Source organism: Schistocerca gregaria, chromosome X, assembly GCF_023897955.1.
Source record: "Schistocerca gregaria isolate iqSchGreg1 chromosome X, iqSchGreg1.2, whole genome shotgun sequence".
Classification (NCBI taxonomy): Eukaryota; Metazoa; Arthropoda; class Insecta; order Orthoptera; family Acrididae; genus Schistocerca; species Schistocerca gregaria.
In genome coordinates this window covers 864,247,313-864,272,381 of record NC_064931.1, presented here as the reverse complement: position 1 = coordinate 864,272,381, position 25,069 = coordinate 864,247,313, and the positions used below count along the sequence as shown (strand labels likewise).

At 39.8% G+C, this 25,069-nt stretch overlaps 1 protein-coding gene across 2 annotated transcripts in view; it reads left to right on the top strand.

The window, feature by feature from the left end:
- LOC126298368 (biogenesis of lysosome-related organelles complex 1 subunit 3) overlaps positions 1–14,914 on the top strand; it is a 52,658-nt gene extending 37,744 nt beyond the window's left edge. For both annotated transcript variants that reach the window (XM_049989669.1, XM_049989670.1), the window contains exon 4: positions 14,010–14,914. In XM_049989669.1, the coding sequence (XP_049845626.1) occupies positions 14,010–14,254 (245 nt within the window). In that variant the 3' untranslated portion in view covers positions 14,255–14,914. The remainder of the gene's footprint in view (positions 1–14,009) is intronic.
- The last annotated feature ends 10,155 nt before the right edge of the window (positions 14,915–25,069 follow it).

Here is a 25,069-nt window from a genome sequence, read left to right as displayed (position 1 = left end):
CACGTATGTACCCCCTGGTAATGGCCAGGCTCAGGGAGGGGTGATTACCCGAGCCGATACCTTCCAAAAGTGCCAATTGGTCCCTCAGTCCGTTTTTTGGGAGGTGTGACCTGAGGTGTGAACAATCACCTAAGGCGGGAGTGCCCTCAGAGAGGGCCCCCACAAGGAAGGAGCGTGCCATCGGAGATGCCGGTAATCACGGGGGATAGTTCCGCAATGGTTTCCTGATCATCTACTGTGTCAGCTCCCAAGCGTAAGTTCAACGAGTCTCAGCCACGGACAGTTCTTCCATCGTTACCACAGTTCCTTGTTGTTTCTCGGTCAGACGAAGGTCAATACTTCTCCACAGTTAACCCTTTCATTATTGAAAAAGGCGTTGATGCAATTGCAGGTCCTGTAAAGCCTTGTTCCCATTTACCAAATGGCACCTTGTTAGAAACAGTCCGTGACCTCCAGGTACAAAAAATGCTGCGTGCTTCTCTGCTACACACCTTCCCTGTCCGGGTGGAAGCGGACCGCACTTTAAATTCATCACGCAGGGGTCGTTTATACACGCTCCCTAGATGGATTGTCCGACAAGGAAATTCTAAACTACCTGTCTGACCAGGGCGTAATGGCTGTTAGTCATGAAAAGGGTTGTCAAGAACATTGTTCCAACCTGTACTGTCTTCTTGACATTTGACAGAGTTCAACTTCCATCAAACATAAAAGCAGGCTATGGGATAATTTCCGTTCGCCCTTACATCCCAAACCCTATGCTTTGCTATCAGTGTCAGCAGTTCAATCATACCAGCCAGTTCTGTTCCAATCCGGCCAAATGCATTACGTGTTACAGGGACGCCCATGAGGATGCTTGTCCACCTTCATCCCCTCGTTGCATCAACTGTATGGGTGACCACGCTGCTTCCTCTCGAGATTGCCCCATTTTTAAAGACGAACGGCTCATTCAGGAAATTAGAGTGAAGGAAAAGGCATCGACCTTTGCTGCTTGAAAGTTATTTGCCAGTCGAAAGCCCACTGTGCCTCACACAGGTAAATACAGCACTGTCCTTGCCTCTCCTCATCCAACAAAGAAGACAGCCATGCAGACTTGTGATCTCGCCTTTAGTGCCACGCTCGTCAAATCGGTCAGCGCAAAGATCACCCGTTCAACGTCCCCACTCTCACCTGCTCACTCTGACTCGCCCTTCATCGGGCTCTGCTAAATCTCGAGCCCCCAAATCAGACACCCAGAGTTCCAAAAAAGAGCCTACTCGATAAGATTTTTTATGTACCCCAACTTCACAACCATTGGTTCCTCCATCATCTCAACGTCCAGTTTCCAAGAAGGCTAATAAGAAACCCAGTTCCTCTCCTTCTCCCCTACGGCGTCTCTCCTCCACAGCACCACCTGGTGGTAACCGCCCTCGGCCATCTTCTGTGTCACCGAGGCGCACTGCTGGTGGCCGATCAAACTGCCGATCGCTGGTGGCAGGAGCTGCTCCCAGACAACCTATGGATGTGGATCTTCTGCCTTTGGCTAAGTGCCGTTCCATGCTGTCGCTCGCAAGGTCTGAGCAGTTGTTGAGTTGAGGGTAACCTTGGTCGCATTCTTCCCTTTTCTGTCCACCCTATGTCCATTATCCATTGGAATATCTGTGGCATTCAAGCCAATCGGGATGAATTGTCGATTCTCTTATGATCCTACCCACCGGTCATCTTTTGTCTTCAGGAAACAAAGCTGCGTCCCCACAATCGCTTTGTTTTCCCCCATTTTCAGTCAGTCCGATTTGATCTCCTCTCTGTTGAAGGCACTCCAGCACATGGAGGACTCATGATTCTTCTACACAATACTGTCCATTATTACCCAATCCCCTTAAACAGTTCCTTCCAAGCTCTCTCTGTTCGTCTTTCCCTTTCTGGATACACCTTCTCTCTTTGCACTGTGTACATTCCATCATCCACACCAATGGCAAGAGCTGATCTCCTTCATCTTTTTGGTCAGCTTCCGCCTCCCTATTTGCTGGTTGGGGACTTCAGTTCCCACCACCCGCTTTGGGGATCCCCGCGTCCTTGTCTGCGCGGCTCACTATTGACAGACGTCTTCCACCAAGTGGATCTTGTTTGCCTCAACACTGGGGACCCTACATTTTTGTCTGCCTCCACGACAAATTTCTCTCATTTGGACCTTGCGGTCAGTACTGTTCCGCTAGCTTGGAGCTTTGAATGGTTCGCTCTTGCTGATACACACTCCAGTGACCACTTTCCATGTGTCCTTAGATTGCAACCACAACTGCCATATATGTGCCCGAGACACTGGACGTTTGCCCAAGCCGATTGGACACACTTTTCGTCTCTAGCGACATTCGATGACTGTCACTTTCCTAGTGTTGACAATGAGGTCACTCATATTACAGAAGTTATTCTTACAGCTGCAGAACGTTCAATACCTCGCACCTCCGACTTGCCCCGCCACCCCCCAGTTCCTTGGTGCAACGAGGCATGCCGAGATGCAACACGTGAGCAGCGACGTGCTCTTCGTGTTTTCTGCCACCATCCTACTTTGGCCAACTGTATCCGCTATAAGCAGTTCCGTGCACAATGCCGTCGCGTCATCCACGATAGCAAGAAGGCCAGCTGGGACATCTTTACTAGCTCATTTAACACCTTCACTCCCTCCTCGGAAGTTTGGAGTTGGATTCGACGGTTATCTGGCGCACCTAGTTTCTCCCCAGTCTCTGGGCTCACTATCGTGCATGATAAATTAGTGGTCCCCGTTGCAATTTCTAACTCATTGAGTCAACACTTTGCTGAGATTTCGAGCTCTTCAAATTACCCGCCAGCATTTATCCCGAAGAAACATATAGTGGAAGTGCAACCTCTTGCTTTCTCCTCTCAAAATCGCGAAAGCTATAATACTGTTTTCTCCATGCGGGAACTCCAACACGCACTCTCTTCTTCACGCTCTTCGGCCCCAGGACCAGATGGTATCCACATCCAAATCTTGCTGCATTTATCATATGATAGTCTGTGTTACCTCCTTCGCATTTATAATCGAATTTGGACCGACAGTACTTTTCCCAGACGATGGCGGAAAGCTATCATTGTTCCTGTTCCGAAACCTGGAAAGGACAAAACATCTCCCCTCTAGCTATCGCCCAATTTCTCTCACGAGTAGTGTATGTAAGGTTTTGGAGCGTATGGTGAATTGCCGTTTAGCCTGGTGGTTGGAGTCCCGAAGTCTTTTAACATCTGCCCAATGCGGTTTCCGAAAGCATCATTCTGCGGTTGACTATCTTGTTGCTCTCTCCACTTATATCATGAAATTTTTCTCAGGAAACGCCAAACAGTAGCAATAATTTTTGATCTGGAGAGAGCATACAATACTTGTTGGAGGGCAGGCATCCTCCGCACATTGTTCTCTTGGAATTTCGAAGTCGGCTGCCCCTTTTTCTTCATGAATGTATGGTTGGACACTACTCCTTGCTGAGTGTTGTACTGTTTGCCATTGCCATCAATCCAATTATGGATTGTCTCCTTCCTGATGTCTCAGGCTCCCTCTTTGTGGACGATTTTGCGATCTACTACAGCTCTCAACGGACCAGCCTTCTTGCCCAACGTCTTCAAAGATGTCTCGATTGCCTCCACTCTTAGAGCATCAAAAACGGCTTCCGCTTTTCTCCCAGTGAGACCGTTTGTGTTCATTTTTGGCATCGTACAGAGTTTCTCCCGCCTTCCTTACATCTAGGCTCTGTCAACCTTCTGTTCGCGGACGTCGCTAAATTCTGGGATCTTATGTTTCACAGAAAACTGTGCTGGTCCTCCCACGTTCCCTATCTTTCGGCTTGCTGTCTGCGATCCCTCAGCACCCTCCGTGTCCTAAATGGCACCTCCTGGGGAGCGGACTGAGTGGTCCTTCTCCGCCTCTATCGCGCCTTAGTGTGCTCGAAATTGGACTATGGAAGCATAGTTTACTCCTCTGCTCGGCCGTCTGTTCTTCGGCGTCTCGACTCTGTCCACCACTGTGGATTACGTTTAGTGTCTGGAGCTTTTTACACCAGCCCTGTGGAAAGCCTTTATGATGAGACTGCTGAACCTCTGCTGCCCAATCGGCGAGCTGTCCTTCTGAGTCGTTATGCTAGTCATCTGTCTTCTATGCCTGCTAATCCGACCCATGACATTTTTTTCGACACCTCCTTGGATTTAGGGTATGCAGGCAACCCTTCCTCCGTGCTACCACCGGGAGTCCGCTTCCGTCAACTGCTCCATTCTCTTTCCTTCCACTTTCGTAAAACTCTCTTGACAACTTGGAGTTCAGCACCGCCTTGACTCTGGCCCCGGATGTGCCTGCTCTGTGACCTTTGTCAGTTTCCCAAGGGTGGTACCCCTTCTCTTGTTTATCATCGGGCATTTGTTGCTCTATGCGCACAAATGGATGCCACATTTATTTGCACTGATGGCTCAAAAACATCTATTGCAGTTGGGAGTGCCTATATTGTTGGCGACACCCCCAATCGATTTCGGCTTCCCGACCAGTGTTCGGTTTTTACTGCGGAGCTTTATGCTGTTCTCCAGGCTGTCCAATACATCCGTCGCCATCAGTGGATACAGTATGTTATCTTCTCAGATTCGCTCAGCTCTCTCCTGTCTCCAAGCTCTCTACCCTGTCCACCCTTTGGTCCACCAGATTCAGTACTGCCTCCACTTGCTCCACTTGGGGGACGTCTGTGGCGTTTCTGTGGATCCTAGGACCTTGTTGGTATCTGTGGAAATGAGGCCAATATAGCGGCCAAGGCTGCAATCTTTCTTCTTCAGCCCGCTATTCGCATGATTCCCTTCGCCGATCGGCGGAGTGTTTTATGTCGTCATGTTGCTCTTTTATGGCACGCACATTGGTTGACACTTCCCAATAATAAATTGCGGGACGTGAAAGCTTTTCCCTGTGCTTGGACCTCTTCCTCCCGAGCTCGTCGTCAGGAGGAGGTATTTTAACTAGATTCCGGTTAGGGCACTGTCTTTCAGCCATCGACATCTTTTCAGTGGTGATCCTCCCCCACTCTGTCCCCACTGCTCTCAGCTGTGGATGGTGAGACACCTCTTACTTGAGTGCCCCTATTTTACTCCATTACGCACCCATTTACAGCTGTCGCCTGATATATCTTCCATTTTAGCAGATGACGCACGCTCAGCCGATCGTGTTCTCGAGTTTATTAGTGCCAGTGAGATGACATCAGTCATTTGAAGCTCTTTTTGGGGTCAAACAGCCCCCCTTCTATAGTGGTTTTTTTAGCTTTCCTTCTGTTTTTAGTTTCCCCAATTTTTTGAGTTTCGCTCCCATCGCTGCTGGTTTGCAGTTTCGTTTTTTTTTTTTTTTTTTTTTTTTTTTTTTTTTTTTTTTTTTTTTTTTTTTTTGCCCCCCCCCTCACCCTTAGTCACAGACCGAGCGCTAATGACCATAGCAGTTTTGCGTCCTAAAACCATAACAAAAAAAAAAAAAAAACACCATTGTTAGTTATGCTTGTACTACATTAGCAACCAAAACTGGTACATTTTAATTTCTTGGCATTGTGTGGATGAAAATGTTCAGTGGATGAAGCATATTAATTTTGTTTGTGGAAAAATTAGTTGTCTTACATCTCTTTAGTGAGCTATCAAAACATGCCCATAGGCATACATTATATATTATATATTATTGGGCTGTTTATACCCTGACCAAGGGATTGAGTTATAGTATTTATTGGTCCTGTTGTCTACAAAGCAACTTATGCATAAGACATTGGACAAGTCAAGTTATAAATATATAACTGAAAGTCATTTCTAGGCATATGTATTTAAGGTTACAATAATACACTTTATACATAAGTTTTTATATAACACACTTTGTAAGTTTAAATATTCTTCAATGGAGTAAAAGTAGTGATGCTGTAAATAGGACTTTAGAGATGCTCAAAAGATATTGACCTCTGTAATAGCTTTTATGTTTTCAGGAAGTTTGTTATAAAGCTTAACTCCCATGTGAAACTTACCTTTTTGGCACAGAGGTGTGCTGATTTGAGTTATATGTAAGTTTCTGTTTTGTCTGGTAAAGTCATCATGTGTATCACAGTTTTCTTGCAGTCTGCACTTCTTACATATTACATTTAATTTACAGAACAAAAGGTTTTCCATAATGTATAACCATGGTAATGGAGGAATACCAGATTTCTTAAACAGAGGTTTACAAGAGTCTTGAGGCTTGCACCCAAACAAGATTCTAATGACCCTTTTTTGTAGTTTAAAAGTGCTATTAGCTGTTCTAGATTTTCGCCAGAAGGTGACCCCATATCTAAGATGAGAATGAAAGTAGGCATGATATGCATTCATTACTGTTTTCTCACTACAGCATGATTTTAATGAGCAAAGAAGGTAACATGTTTTGCTCAGTTCTGCATTGAGATATTCCGCATGCTTAGTCCATCTGACATTGCTCTGCAGCCAAAGTCCTAAGAATTTTGTTTCAGCATTGTTACCAACTGGTTTGTCATCAATAGAGACTTGTTAGGAACATTGTAGAATTTTAGTGCAATGTTTTTTTTTTTGCTATTTATTACTAGTTGATTACTCTGTGCCCAGCTGCTAAGTTGTTTCGTGGCCACATTTACTGTCTGCTATAACTGATCAGTGTTGTCTTCCTTTTAGCAGAATCATTGTGTCATCTGCAAATATGATTGTTTTTTTGTACATCAACATTTAAGTTTAGATCATTTATGTACAAAAGGGGTCGCATTACTGATCCTTGAGGTACACCACATTTCATTGTAGTCGGATAAGTGTTCAGATACAGTTTTTAGTTAAATATTTGTGTGATTTGATGCACACTGTCTGCTTTAGATTAGTCAGGAAGAAACTGATCCATTTGTTGGACAGACCTTGAATACAGTATCTTTCAAGCGTTGATAGCAGAATTTTATGATCCACTGTGTCAAAAGCTTTTGACAAGTAAACAAATACTCCTATTAATTCTTGCTTTTTGTCCATGGTTGAGGATGGAATTGATGCACTTGTAAATAGCAGTTGTCGTTGATGTCTTATTTCTGAATCCATGTTGTTCATAGCATAGGATGCTGTTTTTATTTATAAATTTCATTAGATTGTCATACATAGCTTTTTCTAGTATTTTAGAGGTGCAGGAGGAAATTGTGATGGGTCTGTAGTTATTTACATTGTCTTTATCACCTTTTTTATATACAGAAGTAACTTTGATGTTTTCAATACATTGGGGAAAGTGCCTTCCTGAAGTGAGCATTCACATAAGTGTGCGAGTATTTCAATTAGGTTTGATGTGCTCTTCTTTAATATTGTAGCAGGTATACTGTCACTTTCTGTAGACTTGGAATTTTTTTAGTCCTTTTATTGCTTTAGCTACTGCATCTTCTGAAACAGAACTGACATACATTGTCCTCTACGTGCACTTATTTTATATTCATTTTCCTGGGTACTCTTAAAGTTTGATTGTAACATATTATCAGCAACATCTGTGAAAAAGTTGTTAAATGCGTTGGCTACTTCTAAGGAGTTTGCTACTTTTTTATTTTTATGTGATAGTGTTATATTTTTGCAAAGTTGTTTGTATTCTCCAGATTCTTTTTTTGTAACACCCAACATAACCTTTGGTTTATTAGCTGAATTATAAATAAATTCATCATTATGCATTATTTTTGCTGCTTTTATTATTTTTCTTAATATTTTGGAGTATTTTTTATAGTATGTGCATACTTCAGGTGAGGAATTTTTTGTGTTACATATTTCATGAAGTAGTTTTTTCTTCTGGTTTGAAACCCTTATTCCCCTTGTGATCCAGCTGTTTGTTCTAGAGTTGCCCCGTATGGTTAATGTTTTCAGTGGGAATGCAATTTCAAAGAAACGGGCTAATGTATCGATGAAAGCGTCCAATTTTTCATTTATATCATTCATTTTGTACAGTTCTGACCATTTTGCTTTCTGTAACAAGCTGTTGAAGTAGTTTACATTATCCTGATTATAACTTCTACACGCGGTTCTGAAAGACATGTTGTTAATAATACTGCCCTGTTCTTTTATGCTTAATATTTGAGCAAGACGGTCACTAAAACCTGCATTGAAAAATTTTGTGAGGCATTGTGTGAACTCTTCTTCACTAGAAACTGATCTAGAGCCGATTGGCAAGTTTCTGTTGCTCGGGTAGCAGCTTGTACTTCAGCCTTTAAATTATAGGATGTTGAAATCTTTCGACCAACTTTGTTGTATGGGAGCGTAAGCTGGGTGGATTCAGGTTACCTTATCAACAAGGTTGAGGTTACGGATATGAAAGTAGCTAGGATGATTGAAGGTACTTGTAGATGGGAACAATGGCAGGAGGGTGTCCACAACGAGGAAATCAAAGAAAAACTGGGAATGAACTCTATAGATTTAGCAGTCAGGGCGAACAGGCTTAGATGGTGGGGTCATGTTACACGCATGGGAGAAGCAAGATTACCCAAGAGACTCACGGGTTCAGCAGTAGAGGGTAGGAGGAGTCGGGGCAGACCAAGGAGAAGGTACCTGGATTCAGTTAAGAATGATTTTGAAGTAATAGGTTTAACATCAGAAGAGGCACCAATGTTAGCACTGAATAGGGGATCGTGGAGGAATTTTATAAGGGGGCTATGCTCCAGACTGAACACTGAAAGGCAATAATCAGTCTTAGATGATGATGATGATGATGATGATGACAGATTACCAACACCCAATCCATTTGATTTACTTTTGGACATATACTTCAACAGAATATTGCTGTTGGAAAGGGCAGTAAGACCTTATATAAGGAGCAGTCAAATGAAAATAAGACAGATAGAAAAAAGTAAGTAAACTGTGTAGTATTTCAAAAGTAATCACCATTACTGTTTGCAGTTCCCTCCAGAACCATGGTTGTACCCGGGCAGGTATCTCTTCATTTGAAGCAAATCGGCAGCCAAAAATGTCTTTCTTGAGGGCTTGAAAAATACGGACACTGCATGGGAAGAGATTGGGATTGTATGGAGGGTTTTCCAGTGAAGCTTGTGCACCATAGTCGAAACAACCTAGGCAGCATGGGGGTAGGCATTATTGTGCGACAAATGATGCCATCCATAAACATTCTTGGGCATTTGGACTAGGGGGCGTGCTTCAGTTTCTGCAAAGCATCCACATACCACTGTATGTTAACACTCCAGTTGCAGGCAACATGGACAATTGTTTTAGCTTTTTACCATTAATTTTGCGGGGCCTGTGATTATCATGTTGGACTTAATTTCTGTTCTGCTTGCATATCAGAAGTCGTACAATTTTTCACTTTTAGTACTTTTCTGTTGCTTTTGAACATTGTTGGGTGCGATTTTGCCATTAAATCCTTTCCTATTGCTCTGGAACATCAGAGGACACTATTTTTTCCACTTGGAAACATGGGAGTCAAATTTTATATATTTTACAGTCTCTCTCGCATACTTTTACTTGTGTATCTACTCTTGCTAGCAATTTCATAACCATATTCCTAGGCTTGTGTATGGAACCTTGCTTTGAGATATACAACACTCAGAAAATTTGTGTGTGTTTCTTCTGCTTTTATAGTGTTCAGTGAGATATCACATTTCTCGCATTATTTTCTTTAAGTGTCAATTAAAAGTCAGCTCTAAAATAACTTTTTGGTTTTCTTGTTACATTTCTCTAATTTTGTCCTTGCAACTATTCTGCTGATAGAATAAAAATGCCCTGTTATTTTGTATGGAAAAGTTAAAAATTGTCCACTGTCAGATGGTTAATTGTGACACTGTGTTCCAGAAAGTCAATGAGCAGTGGGCCTCTGCAGTCAAAGAAAAAGGTCATTGTGACTGGTGTGCCTGGCTTCCGGATTTTTCAGTGAAGCCGAATCTTGTACTTTCACTTTTGGCTCTGATGCTTGCTCTCCAGCTCAAAATGATGACAGTGTTTCATCTCCTGTGACTATACAGGACAGGAAATAATACTCTTCATCATGATAGTGTTCCAGGTGCTGCAGTGGTGTCGACATTTTGTTCAAATTATGCTCCATGAGGGTGAGGGGAACTGACTATGCACAAGATTTTTGGAAACTTGAGACACACTGTCATGATGACATGAACAGTGAATGTCTTCCACTGTCCTCTGTCAGTTGTTACTGATGGCAGCATCAACTACAGCAGTGACAGAAGGGGTAATGACACAATGAGTGTGTCCTGGTTGTCTGGTATCTTTAAACGACACCCAACCTTCTCGAAATTATGTATTCCCTGCAAACACATGTGCATGTGACATACTGTGTTTGTCATACACAGCAGACATTTGGGCATGAATTTCAGTTCCTGACACTCCTTTCAGAGTCAGAAGTGGTACTACACCTTGCTGTTCCTCTTTCCGGCCTGGCCTCCATACTTAAGTAGGATGCACACACGACACTTCCACCTCATGTCAAGCGTGCCTAACAGACAAGTGGCACAGCAGTGAATGTTTGCACTGTTCCTTCCTGAGTCCCAGTAGAGGGCACTTCCGTACATGCAGCTACCTCAGTTACCGACGTCAGCCACATGTTGATTGTATAGTCTGTCTTGTTGTCATTTAATTGTCCTTTATTTGTGACATAAGCAGAATTACTTCAAAAAATGTTATTTCTTTCTGTTTGTATTTAATTTTTGTGGGTCAACAAGTTGGAGGAAATTTACGCAATCCTGCACACGATCAGAGCCCAAGGACAGTATATGATTGTGTTCCACAAATAACTAAAATAATATCTTGAAACTTGTAAATCAGTGGTTTGATTTGGTTATCAAATTGGCTATTGATTTGGCTATCAAACACACAGAACATGTAGAGGAAATGATTTCAACACAAAATTTAAAAAAATTGTGGTAGGACGTTGTTTATATTTACTTAAAGAATTTTAAGTGGCAGTTCTGAAATACTATGATATTGCTTCCATTGTGACTGAGAATGAAGCATTATGTGTGAACTGTTTTGTACACTATTTGATCAAAAGTACCCAGACACCTAGCTGAAAATGACTTAAAAGGTGCTCGATTGTGTTGAAAGATCCAGTTGCCATCCCCGAATTGCTATTTGACAGTGGGAAACAAGAAGGTGCTTAAAACATTAATGTAGGCCTTTGCTGTGATAGTGTCGTGCAAAACAACAAGAGATGCAAGGCCCCCCTCCCTGAAAAACACGACCACACCATAGCACCACCGCCTCCGAATTTTACTGTTGGCACTACACACGCTGGCAGATAACATTCACTGGGCATTCACCATACCCGCACCCTGCCATCGGATTACCACGTTGTGTACTGTGATTAATCACTCCACACATGGTTTTTCCAATATTTAATCGTCCAATGTTTACGCTCCTTACACTAAGGGAGGCGTTGTTTGGCATTTACCGGCATGATGTGTGGCTTATGAGCAGCCACTCAACCATGAAATCCGAGCTTTCTCACTTCCCGCCTAATTTTCATAGTACTTGCAGTGGATCCTGATGCAGTATGGAATTCCCGTGTGAGGGTGTGGATAGATGTCTGGCTATTACATTATACGATCCTCTTCAACTGTCGGCGGTATCTGTTAGTCTTCAGAGGAGGCCGGCCTGTACGCTTTTGAGCTGTACGTGTCCCTTCACGTTTCCACTTCACTATCACATCGGAAACAGTGGACATAGGGATGTTTAGGTGTGTGGAACTCTCGCATACAGACTTATGACACAACTGACACTCGATCACCTGATCACGTTTATAGACCAGGAGTTCCGCAGAGCGCCCCTTTCTGCTCTCACCATGTCTAATGACTACTGGGGTTGCTGATATGGAGTAGCTGGCAGTAGGTGGCAGCACAATGCACCTAATATGAAAAATATATGTTTTTGGGGGTGTCTGGATACTTTTGATCACATAGTGTATATTTATAAAACAGATGTAATATGATAAGTTCATTATGTGACACTGTGTTGTTAGTTCCAATTCTTTTATTATTATAATTTCTGGCATTTGCAAAAGGCATTCACTTCAGGACTTAAGGTAGAAAAATGTAAATAAATACCCAAAGTTAATGCCAGCTTTTGTAAACGTTGGTGGGAACATTCCTGGAATTTATGTATGGACTGCGGAGAGCCATATCTGTATCCAATGATCATTACTAGACAGTCTGCAATACGCAATATAAGTGCATTTCATTTGTGATTGCATTGTTATATTTGAAATAATTATAAACAGACTAGGTAACATAGTAGAGTCAATGAGGGAAATTAGCAGAAAAAATTCATATAACTGCAGTTTATTTTTTTAATTTTTTATTTTGCTGTGGCAGGAGGAAGTGCCATGAAAAACATAATAAAAATCCTGTTCCTGCATTGCAGTGGATGCAAAAAAAACAGATTATTAAAAATATTATTGATGGTATAAAATAAATGTTTATTTTTAAATAAAATAGGTTAAAAACAAATATTCAGTGTGTGCCACATCTAAGTGGAGTAGGACCAAATTAATAGAGAAATTGTATTCTGGGGTTGCAACAGAGTGGAGGGTAGAAATGTGAGTGAAGGTTGCCAGATTGTTTTCGTGCAGTTCCATCCTGGATACGCCTACAAACAAAACAGCAATCAGGTGACTCCCCATTCATATCTATCCCACTAAACCACAAGAAGCAACTACCAGGTGCTTCACAAAGTTATACCAAGCCTTCTGCCGTGCGCCTTATGAATCACTAGCAACATAGTGCACATGTGTGTCCGGTGAGTTATTTTCTACAAAGTGTGCTAACAGTACCTGGAATACAGACAAGAGTTACTAATAATACTAATGCAAGAAACACACATGGACAACATCTACATACGTTGGTTATTAAGTGATCCTGTACGGCAGCAGCAGGATTCTTATAGGAAAGGTAACTTCCCCCTACCGTGATTGCTACTCGCTTTTCAGTTTACAAGCAGACTATCTTTCCTGAATTTCCTGTCCTGTTCTCTAATGTGAGTAGAAAAAGTAACATCACTGATCTGGTTTTGATATAATGGAGATACTTTCATTTTATTGAGTTCCTATTTGCAGTTGTTAGGTGCACTTTTAAGTAGAAAAGCTCAACAGCTGGAGTTGTCTACCACACTGAAGAGCTTGTCCAAGTGTAACATGGTATCAATATGTATGACAATGTAGATTTCATTGTATCTACTATCAGTTGCTGGAATACTTTTCATGGCGTGAGAGATACCAAATGCATCACCGCAGCGTTAGCTCTCCCAATATATGAAGAGACCCACATGCTTCAATTGGCTCACTTTGCAACAGAATCATGCAATTTAGTGTTTTCCGTACAACACTTTAGTGCTGCCCATAAAGATGTCAAGTCGCAAATGTAGGCCTTGCCTATCAACATACTATGAAAAAAGTAAAATGTCGTCTGAACTCAACCTGGTTTCTTATTTTTTGATCTTTGTTCTGTATTTTAAAATATCTAGATGGAAACTCTTAATTGTGAAATGCTTCACCTATGGACAACAGTTTTTATCTCTTAAAATATATTGGTTATCCTTCAACATTTTTAAAATTGTGTGTGAATTGTGAGCAGCTTCAAAGTACCATACTGTGTAGTTTGATACCCTTGTCATTATTATCTGTTAGGCTGTTGTTCATGTAACAACATTTAAATCGTACCATCTGCATTCATAAAGAAACTCTGTTCAGATGTGAAATGGCATTTAGGGGAAATATTCTATAATTTCATGTTAGTCATTGCATTGTTATATTCATAAATCTTATAACTGTGGCTGTAGGCTCACAAGGTTGTGGACAATATTAGTTGTTAAAAAAAAAATTGTAAATGTAGAATATTTCAGTTGAAATTTGATGTTGGGTCAAAGGAAATGCAGCCAGTGATAATATAATTACAGAAAGATGAATTCTGAAGGGACAAGTATTGACTGATAGTAAAAAAAATTAATTTTGTAGAATTGAGTGTAATAAAATTTACAGCACAATGCTTGAAAATTTACTGTTTCAGGTGAGCGTAACATTTCACTCTATAAGAATATATCAGAGTTTGCATACAGCACTCTCACAAGTGCAGGCAGAGATCTGAACTTGACAAACCAGCAACTTCTCAGATCGCAGGTACAACTTCAAGAAGCGGCTACCTCTCTTCACATATTACAGTCACATCTCACTCAGCTGCATACTAAAATAGCAGCAGTAAGCACTTCTACCTTTATACCTCAAATTTATGTTCAGCAGTGTGAACAGGAATAGCTATGATGAAATAACAGGTGTGAAAAACTCTCTGTCTGTGTGTCTGTGTGTGTGTGTGTGTGTGTGTGTGTGTGTGTGTGTGTGTGTGTGTGTGTGTGTGTGTGTGTGTGTGGAGGGGGGTTAAATTAATTTTAGAAGAATAAGCTGTATTAACTAACAAGTGCATGTCAGCTGCTTGATAAAGATATATTTTTCTTTATGTTCTTATGAAATAGCACTTACATGTTGTAATTAATAAACATGGTTTCACTGTTGCAAAGATCTAACAGATATGTAAAACACTGACTCTGTAATCATAATGCATATTTTGCACTTACGGTTTACCAAGAGTTACAGGTGTTGGGTTATGCATTGGCAATCGAAGATCCTAGTATCCGGTGTGTCGCAAATGTGATTTCTTTTTGGTGGGAGCTAATATCTTGACATGATGAAGGTGATGACAATTTCATTGTCTGGACTAGACTGCTGAAAAGAGTTGGACTTAGTACTGTTCTTACTTTGGGCCTAAAAGATTCTAATTCTAAAAGTTTATTTAGTATATGGTACCCACCATCAAATTTGTTATTTGATGTGGAACAAATCCATTCAGCCACCCAAGGACAATTTAAGGTGATTATGTAGAAAAGTGAATATTGGTAATTAAAGATCACATTCTAAGAATTGTTTCTGCATTTGATTTATTAAAATATTCCCATCCAAACCCAATTAACGAAGGTGGAGGCATTACTTTTCGTTCAACCCTCGTAAATAGAGAAATGAATTTACAGGTATTGGATAATGACTTCCACAATTTGGGGACCATGTACCTTTTAACCATCTCTTAACAAAATACAGTGGATGTTCTTAAATGCAAGGGCAAGAAATTGAGTACTTTTATTCTGCAGAGGAATATAAAAATAAAGGTGGGAACTGCGCTTTATGAAAAATGAAACAATTTAGTTTTCATTGAAATTATTCAATGGCTTTCTCAGAAAGACCCATATTTCCATAGATACATACAGGAAAGGCATGTATATCATTTAACACATTAGTACAAAGAAGACTGCTTGTTTTCAAAATATGTATATTACCAAGAGTGGAGACAGTATGTACATTAGGTATCATATTGCTAAAGGAGAAATATTACTGAAAGGCTCACATAAGGGGAAATTACAAGTGGGTGCTATGTGATGGTTAAAAATGTTATCAGTAGAGAGCTAATAGCAGAGCAAGTGAGAGGTTCTTGCTTCTCTGCAGTCAAATTTGTTATACGTTATAATGATGTTACCTAAATTTTAAAGTGAGCAGTGGGATAAGCAGATGGAGGAAGTGGAAAGTATCAAGCAGACTATGAATAGTGGTTTAAATACCTCCTAACTGATTATTCTGTGATTACGTAAGGTTAAACTGTTTTGCTGAGAAATATAATCCTGAGATAACTCGGGCCTTCAAATTTTGCATGTCTCTGCACCAGCATCCAGATTATAACTTTTGTAGTTCCTTTCGCTGTCACTAGTTAGCATTTTTTCGTAGTTTCACTCTCTCTTTTTTTTCCCCTCATGAAGTTGTTGAAACATTACCATGTTGTTTTGCAGTATTTTGGAGCAGTTTTTGCAGATGTTACATCTGCCTGCAGTCTCCTAAAATGATTAGTGATTATTCCAATGAGGAAGAGCAATAGGAAGACATTCTTGTTTCAGAATTTGGTGATGGCTCTTTGAACTTTAATCAAGTGAGGAAGAACATGAGGAACACACAGATATAGATTGGTCTCAGCTGAGAGTGTGGCATGTTGTTGATACAAATACTGATTGTGCTCTACAAGATTTCTGTTTGCTGAAAATCCTCGCGGTACGATTCCTTTTCCGATGATGAAATTGAAATATTTGAACACTTATTTTATAGGGGTTTGATGAAAATGATACAGGTGGAAACATTAAATATATCAGCCAACATGTTTCAACCATCAGGTCCAATGTTTTGCTACCATCATGTGAAGAACTTTCAATTTTCCTTGCTCTGACCCTTTTACAAAGTGTTGTTCAGAACCCCGAATTGCAGATGTACTGGTTGCAGTGGGCAAGCATATCAATTCCATTTTTCAATGACATAATGTCTTGAAAGAGGTTTAGCCGAATCAAAAATTTTTATTTTCATGATAAGAAAGTGTATAATGCCTCAAATTGTCCAAATCCTAAGCTGAACAAAATTTGGTCAGTTTACCAGCACCTTGAAAATAAATTGAGAACTTCATATATTCCTGAAATTATGGTGACTGGAAATTTGCTTTTTTCAAGGGTGAACTGGGTTGGGTACAGTACATGCTCTGTGAATCAGCTAGTGGATATGTGTGGTCCTGATTATTTACACAGGAAGAGGGACAGAGCTGGATGCAGACTTCACAGATTTTCCTGTGTCATCACAAGTTGTTTTGGAACTTTTAAAACCACTCCTAAAGCAAGGCTACTGTCTGATGACAGAGAACTTTTACACACCCCCACAGTTAGTGGATTTCCTAATTTTTAAATCCACTGATAGTCACAGAACAGTAAAAATGACCCAAAAAGAGATGCCATGATCTCTCTGAAATAAAAAATTACAAAAGGGGGGAACTGCAGCTGAAAGACAAGGAAAAGTTCTAGCATTGATACAGAAGAACAAGAAAGATGTGGTTCTTCGTTCAACTATCCACATTAAAGGTACAGTGGAGACTGAGAAGAGTTCAAAGGAAATAATGAAGCCAAAGCTTGTGCTTGACTATGGCGACACAGTGGGAGGAGTGGCTCAAGCTAATCAGAGAATGGCATTGTATCCAGTACCCAGGAAGCAAGGCAAGAGCTCACTCCAAGAAGCAGGATACGTGTTGGAGGTGAGTCTGGAGAGAAACACAAGACTACTGCCCTCAGTGCCAGGTCCTCTTATACACTGTTACACCATGCTTCAGAATGTACCGTACACAAAACAATTTCTGATACCATTCTACAGTGTGGTTCTCATATGTATATCTTATCTACCATGTATCTGTATATTAAAATCAAAAATTTTCATGTGTCTAATAAATGTGTAGTAACAATTATTTGCAGAGATTTTTGATGAGCCTGAGTTACCTCGGGATGATACCTTTCATCCACTTCCACCTACAGCATCTCCTTAGAGTTTAAAGATAAACACAAGAATGAATTGCCAAAGCAATATATTTTCAAAAAAGCATAAAATTACCTAGAAAAATGTAGGTAAAGTTTTGTGTCAGTAATAGTTACTTTAGGAGGTTAATTTTGGCTGTTCACCTTTTGCTTTGTACGATTTGGATACAATGAATTGTTGTTATGATGAGAATTAGGAGGTAGAATAAAAACATGAAATTAACAACAGTTGTATTGCAAAACCATATAAACAAATCTAACATTTTAGCTCTGTTTTAAAATTTAGTGGCCATCACTCATGAGCCATAAAAAATAGCTAGTGACATATGTGCTGGACACGTAAATTCATAGAAATACTCTGCCACATACTAGAGACAAGGAAAATAAAGAGACTATTTCATAAACAGTAATATAAAGTTGACAATTCATCCAGTAGGTATACTACAGCAGAAGCAGTATTGTAAACTTACAAGCAATTACTTTATCTAATGAAACAGATATTGTAGGTTGAAAATGCTAAACAATGGCAGTGGGGCAAATACAGGTATCTGTAAAGTGAAAAACATTAAATCTCTTGAACCACAGGAAAGGCCTGTGGAACTTCGCACTAAACACACCTTCAGTGATGTTGGCAACCTTGTTGAAACACACTTCTTTGAATGGTGAGCTATTACTTTTAGAAAATAAAATGTGTAGATTTTCAGACAATTTGTGCCACTATAGCAGGACTTTATGAATGGGTTGCAAGAGGAAAAAATCTAAACTGATGTGCATTAGTTGAAAGATTACGTGAATGTAGGACTGGAATATTCTGTACAAACAGCATAAAATATTCAAGCAAGGAACAAGTATGGACAGGAAAGGATTGTTTTCTTTTTAGTTTTAGATTGACATGAAAAATGGATATATTATTTACATTGTATTTACTAGACACTACACACAACATGATATTTGTCTAACTTGACAAGCCTAAATAATTAAAGAAAAATAACAATTAGAGGCAAATAGTTTGTCAGCTGAACACTACTGAACAATTGTGTGAATGAGACTGTGGTCGTAATTGCCCACCTATCAACAATCCACTATAGTGGAAAAATAGCTGGTTACTGTCTACATTTGAATACAAAAACGAAATCAGCTTGATTGCCACAACTGCAAATTGTCACATTATAGTTTTGTTGCGTGTAAATATTTTACAGTGTCAACATTTCCTGGTGTTGTGGAAGTTTGTTTTTCCACTAAATTGTTAAGAAATTTGAATCCCTACAAGATATTGAGGCTGTTGATACCTGTCATTCCTGGGGTATACAAGACACGTTACCATGGTATCAATGATAGTCCATGCTTATTGTCTTGTGATTGAATCAGGAACCTAGGGTTGTTAAAAACTTACTTGGATTATTTCTTTGATCTTTGCCTGAAGTATTTGTATTTTTTCATTTATTTTGCTTGTTTAACCAGCAAAACGTACTTTCCCACAGTAGTGAAGTCATCTTAAAGATGTTGTAGCTTGAAATAGTTAGTTCGAAGTAGCATATTTTGAACACTCTGAAAGTGATCATAGTAATCAAATTACTGGCACATTCTTTAAAAAACATAGCTTTCACAAGAACTAATTTTATTTCTTGATCAAAGTAAAGTTAAAAATTCAGTGTCTGCTCCTCCATCTAATCTCTAATGTAGTGTTTTACCTTTTCCTCAAAACCTTCAGGCATGAAAGTGAACGCGGAAATCCACAGGTGCTTCTGAATTTATATTTTTGAACAGTCTTTTAGTGCAGTTGTCACAAATGGTGTTTAGAGTAGTGTTGTAATGAAAGAGTATGCATGATATTTATTTTCCTTAAAGAAAATATCATTGATACTGTGCTGTGTGTGAAAAATAAAAAATAAAATTGTACCAGTTGACCAGAGTTTTCATTGAGATGAAGTGTGGCTTGATCAGTACAGTTATTAAGACTTTACTATGTATGCAGAAACTCTTATAGGGTTTAGCCACGCAGATGTCTGCAACAAATAATAATGTTGTAATTTAAAGTTAAGTTCACAATGCGACAGTTACTCCAGATAAAATTTTGAAATTTTTAGTAATGAAAATGTGCTCACTGTGCAAATACAAAGCTGAGTTACATTACTTTAGCCTTAGTTTTATTATGGGCATTGTTGTTTTTCTGTAGTTTTTTGCACAATATCTTTCACAGTGTTCATTGCACAGTTCACATATGCTTCGTTTGGCTGGTGGAGTCTCTTGTGGCGGCAGAACTTGCGCTGGAATCCATGTGTTGCTTATCGTTTCCACTGTTGTCATTATGGTGTCAATTGAATAGATGTTGTTCCAGAAAGAGTTGTGTTTTTATATGAGTATTTAGTGTGGGCTTTCATAGTCCTTGATGGTGAGGAGCAGCATCTGCATTCTGATTTCTTCTTTCATTAAGATGTAAACAAGTCTTGAAGTTGCTGTCTTCCTGATTGTCACAATTAATTTCATATAGTAGGCTTTGACTTTCTCTAGTATTACTATGTCACTGACTTTTAATTTGTCAAGGATTATTTGGATCCTGTAAGTTGCTTTGGCCATTTTAAAGTTTCGTTGCCATTTTTATTGAGAGTTTTTGAGGCAGTTGGATGTTGTAAATTTCTTTTCTTTCACATGGATGTTGAATGATGTCAGTGTTGTTTGCAGAGTGACACTGTTTTGTTTTGAAGGGCCAGCATGTCTTTTGGTACGAGTTTACTGCCTATTCTGAAAAATCATCTGTTTGCGTTTGGTGTAGTTTATTTGTAGGTCATTTCCCACAGATGTGGGTCTGTTTAGCGCCTTTTGTGGCTCTTCATAATTTTCTGAACCTATTACCATGTTATCCACAGAAAGTGTGTGTGTTGCTGGGCTGTCTGTGATAATCTTCATGATGTCTGCTGTCCTGATGTTGAACAGTGTCAGACTGATCAATGTGTTTGTGCTAGATTCTCGAGTATGGCGATATTGTCAGACATTTGGATGTGGTTGTATATTAGGATGTCTTGAAGTACTTTTGTTATTTGGTTTGTGTCACCAGTTGAGAGGCTTAATTTTCAGATAAGTCTTTCTCTGTTAACTGTCAAAGGCTTTGCTATAGTCCAAAAAGACTAAAAAATATTTTTTCCTTGGGTACCTTAGTGAGTCTTGCCCTTGTTCTTTTAAGCAGTTCACTGCATGTAGACTGCATCCTTTCTTTCTGAAACCAAAATTGTTTTGTAGCATTTGGGCATCTACTTTAGCAGTAAACCTGCTGATTAATATGTCCATGAAAATTTTGTAAAATGTTTTTTCGAGGCGTATGCCACTGTAAGAGTCTGGGTTGCAGGTTTCTCCTTTATCTTCGAAAAGAATTTGGATTGTTGATGTTCTCCATTGTTCTGGTGGTTCTTTTTCTGTGCTCATGCAGTTGTTGAATAGTTCTGAGTCTTCCATCATGTGACAAGATTCCTTGGTGTGTTCTACACACACACACACACACACACACACACACACACACACACACACACACACAGAGGTCCTGAAGGCTTTTTTCTTTTTCACTTGGCGTATTTCTTGTCTTGTTATAGGGGTTTGACTTTCTGTTGTTTCCATTGTACTGTATTCATAGGCTGCTTCCTTGTGTTGGAGGTTTAGGATGACTTTAGAATAGTTTTCCCATGTGTCCATTGAAATTCCTTTTATTGCTGGTGGTATTGATTTTTTGAGCAGTGCAAATGGGTCTCTTTGAGTGTATTCTGCCCGTCATCTAACCTCCTCTTCTATGTGGTGCTGTTTAGGTTTACGGGTCAAGTTTGTCGATGAGGCTTTGTCTTCCTCCTCATAGCGTTTTCAAGATCGTAACTGTTTCAGTGTTTGGTTGGTCTGTTCTTGGGTTGAGATCACCTGCAAAGACTACTGTACTCTTTGGTCAATCTTTGTGTTAATACATTTGTTACTCTTAAAATCTCATCTTCTACCATCATCTGTGGTTGTGATATATGCCTATTAGTGCAACATGATTTATTTTGACAATAATAGTGCTTTCATCTCATATTGCTTCATTTATTGATCCTAGGCATGGTTTGAGGAAGCGAGAGACTGCTTTTGCTGGTCTGCCTGTGATTTGGGGTGCAATAGAGTGAAGTTCGTAGTATCCTTTTATAGTACACTCTTCTGGTAAAAAGTTTCCGTGAGGACGATGGTGTCATAGTTTGCTAGTGACTCTGTCGGTATGAATAACATCACTTTTTTTAACCTTTTGATGTTTCATAAGAGAATATTTGTGTGTGTATTGCAGTTCTGCTCCTTCACTGTTGTGTGTTGTCAGAAAATGAAATCCCCTTATTCTTACTCCTTGTGGCCAAGATTCTAATTGTTCTATATCCTTGAGAAATCTGAATGGAAACCCCATTTTTAATGCCCTTTTGTCCGCTTGCATGTGTGGTTCTCCACATTTTATAATATCTTCAGTTCCTTTTCTCTGTAGGTAGCTTCTAACATTTTCTGAAGTGGTGTTCCTCTTTAGGCTGCCTAGATACAGTCCCTTCTTTCTGCAGATTCAAGATCATTGTTTTCATCTGCTCTGGTCTCAATGATAGATTTTACTTGATTGGTATTTCTTTTGCTACTTTGTGTGTTTGTGCTGTTGTTTGCTGACGTACTCTCTGCTGTTCAGTGATGATTGTCCTCGTTTTCATTGTGTGTCTCATTGTTTTCATTTTGAGTTGTTAAATGTGTTGCCACCATATTTTGGTTTACACTTTTACTTTCTCCTCTATTATTACATTTAGCTTATTTGATATAAAATCCTTTATAAATAGCATGACCCTTTTTATGTCTCTTATGCCATCTTTTTCAACGATCGTGGTTTTGTGTTGTATGGGCATTGCCTGCATATTGGCTCAGCCACATAAGCAGGAGATGTATGTTGATGCCAGCTGTCGCTAGTTTGTTTCTGTGTATCAGGGTGTCACTATTTGTTCTGTTGATAAGCATTGCCTGTCTCCTGTTAGTGCACGGAGGAATGGATATAGTCAATTGTCCTGTAGAGAAGCCCTTTCCTTATGTCATCTGTTTGTCTTCCTCTAACCTTCTCATTTTCATTTTTCATGTCGCGTTGAGCAGTTTTCAATTCTATAAGACAGGTTCTTATGGCACTTATGAATTCTGTATCTTCCTTCATCTCCTTTTTTTACTTCTGCAATGTTTTCTAAACCTTTCAGAGCGCTTTCGAGTCGTGTATCAGTCTCATCTTACTTGACATCATTTTGAAATATATTCCCGTTTTGTGCTGTTGGATGAAAGTTTATGAATTTTGAAGTACTGTGTAATGGACATGAATAATAATGCTTTATGCTCTGATTCATTTGTTGGCACAAGGCCACACTTTATTAAAGCAGTGAACTGTACAAAAACACAGAAGTACAGTCCTTTGATCAGCAGCATTATTGTAGGTTAAGCAGTTCACTTCTCACTTGGAATGAGTTCATAACGAGAGTTTGTCACTAGCATAATTACAAAGAGTGTACAGAAACCAAGTTAGTACCACAGCAGTTTGATGAATCTGTCAGCTAGTACAGGAGGTAAGCAAGTAGCTTGCTAGAAGGTGGTAAGTGCCTGTGAGCTCCACCACAGTTTCTTCAGTCTCTTTCCACTGGACACACCTGTATTACTGACCATGCCCTTTGTGAACATTGACATGTGCCCCTGGTGTGACGTGCTGCCTTTAGGTGGATTAGTTTCTCATAGAATATTAGTTTCTCATAGAATATTTCAATATTTGTTTTACTGAAACTTCTTTTGATATGTTTTTCTTATATTATGTTTATCATATTCTGGCAGTGAGACAAATAAGGCTGAGTGATCAGAAAGTTCCAAGTCTAGACAGAATTTATCTACATTATCAAAAGTAGTAATTTGTTACAGTGTTGTCGATGTATGTTGCTGAGTGAATACTTTCTCTGGTGAACTCCGAAAAATTTAGTTTCAACCCAGGCTTTTTAATTGAATCAATAAATGTTGTTGATTCTTTGTCATTTGCAGTGTTTATTTCTTTTCTTTCTTTAGTTTATCTACAAAACACTGGAATTTCCGACAGACTGTCAATCCCAAGGGCCCGGGTTTGATTCCTGTCTGGGTCGGAGATTTTCTCCACTCAGGGACTGGGTGTTGTGTTGTCCTAATCATCATTATTTCATCCCCATAGACGTGAAAGTCGCCGAAGTTGTGTCGGATCAAAAGACTTGCACCAGGCGAGCGGTCTACCCATCGCGAGGCCCTCATCACACGACATAATTATTATTTAAAGAATTAAAATCTGTTTTCACTTCATAGCTTATAGAAGAGTCAAAGAGTATGCAGCAACCTCCGTGAGATTTTTTCTCCCTGCAATAGCTGATTGCAACATTCGAGTTTTCAATTTTATATAAAATATTTATTGTATTAGAGCTAAGACAGTGTTCATTTAAACAAATAATTTTTATGTTTTTACATTCTGAGAGAAGAATTTGTAACTCGTCGAGGTTGTAGCTTAGGCTGCTGGAAGATTTAGAACTTGAGCCATTTATATTCCAGTGCATCAAATAAGAACTTTTGCTAATGGTATTAAGCATAAATTTTTTTTTAGACACTCTTTAGCAGATTTCTTTTCAGCTAACAGGTATTTTTCTTTTACATCCCCTCCAGTAAATATTAGTTTCCCTTAGTTTTAATGATTTTACGAACATCCATAAACATACAACGTGGTGACATGAGGAAAGTTTCCAACCGATTTCTCATAAGCAAACAGCAGTTGCCCAGCGTTGCCTGTTGAAACGTTGTTTTGATGCATCGTGTAAGGAGGAGAAATGCGTGCCATCACTTTTCCGACTTTGATAAAGGTCGGATTGTAACCTATCGCGATTGTGGTTTCTCGTATCGCGACATTGCTGCTTGTGTTGGTTGAGATCCAATGACTGTTAGCAGAATATGGAATCGGTGGGTTCAAGAGGGTAATACGGAATGCCGTGCGTGATCCCAACGGCCTCATATCACTAGCAGTCGAGATGACAGGCATCTTATCTGCATGGCTGTAACGGATCGTGCAGCCACATCTCGATCACTAAGTCAAAAGATGGGGACTTTTGCAAGACAAAAACCATCTGCACGAACAGTTCGACGACATTTGCAACAGCATGGACTATCAGCTTGGAGACCATGGCTGCAGTTACTCTTGAGACTGCATCACAGACAGGAGTGCCTGCAATGGCGTACTCAACGACGAACCGGGGTGCTTGAATGGCAAAACGTCATTTTTTCGGATGAATCCAGGTTCTGTTTACAGCATCATGATGGTCGCATCCATGTTTGGCGACATCGCGGTGAACACACATTGGAAGCGTGTACTCGTCATCGCCATACTGGCGTATCACCCTATGTGATGGTATGAAGTGCCATTGGTTACACATCTTGGTCACCTCTTGTTCGCATTGATGGCATTTTGAACATGGGACATTACATTTCAGATGTGTTACGACCCGTGGCTCTACCCTTCATTTGATCCCTGCAAAACCCTACATTTCAACAGGATAATGCACGGCCGCATGTTGCAGGCCCTGTACAGGCCTTTTTGGATACAGAAAATGTTCGACTGCTGCCCTGGCCAGCACATTCTCCAGATCTCTCACCAATTGAAAACATCTTGTCAATTGTGGCCGAG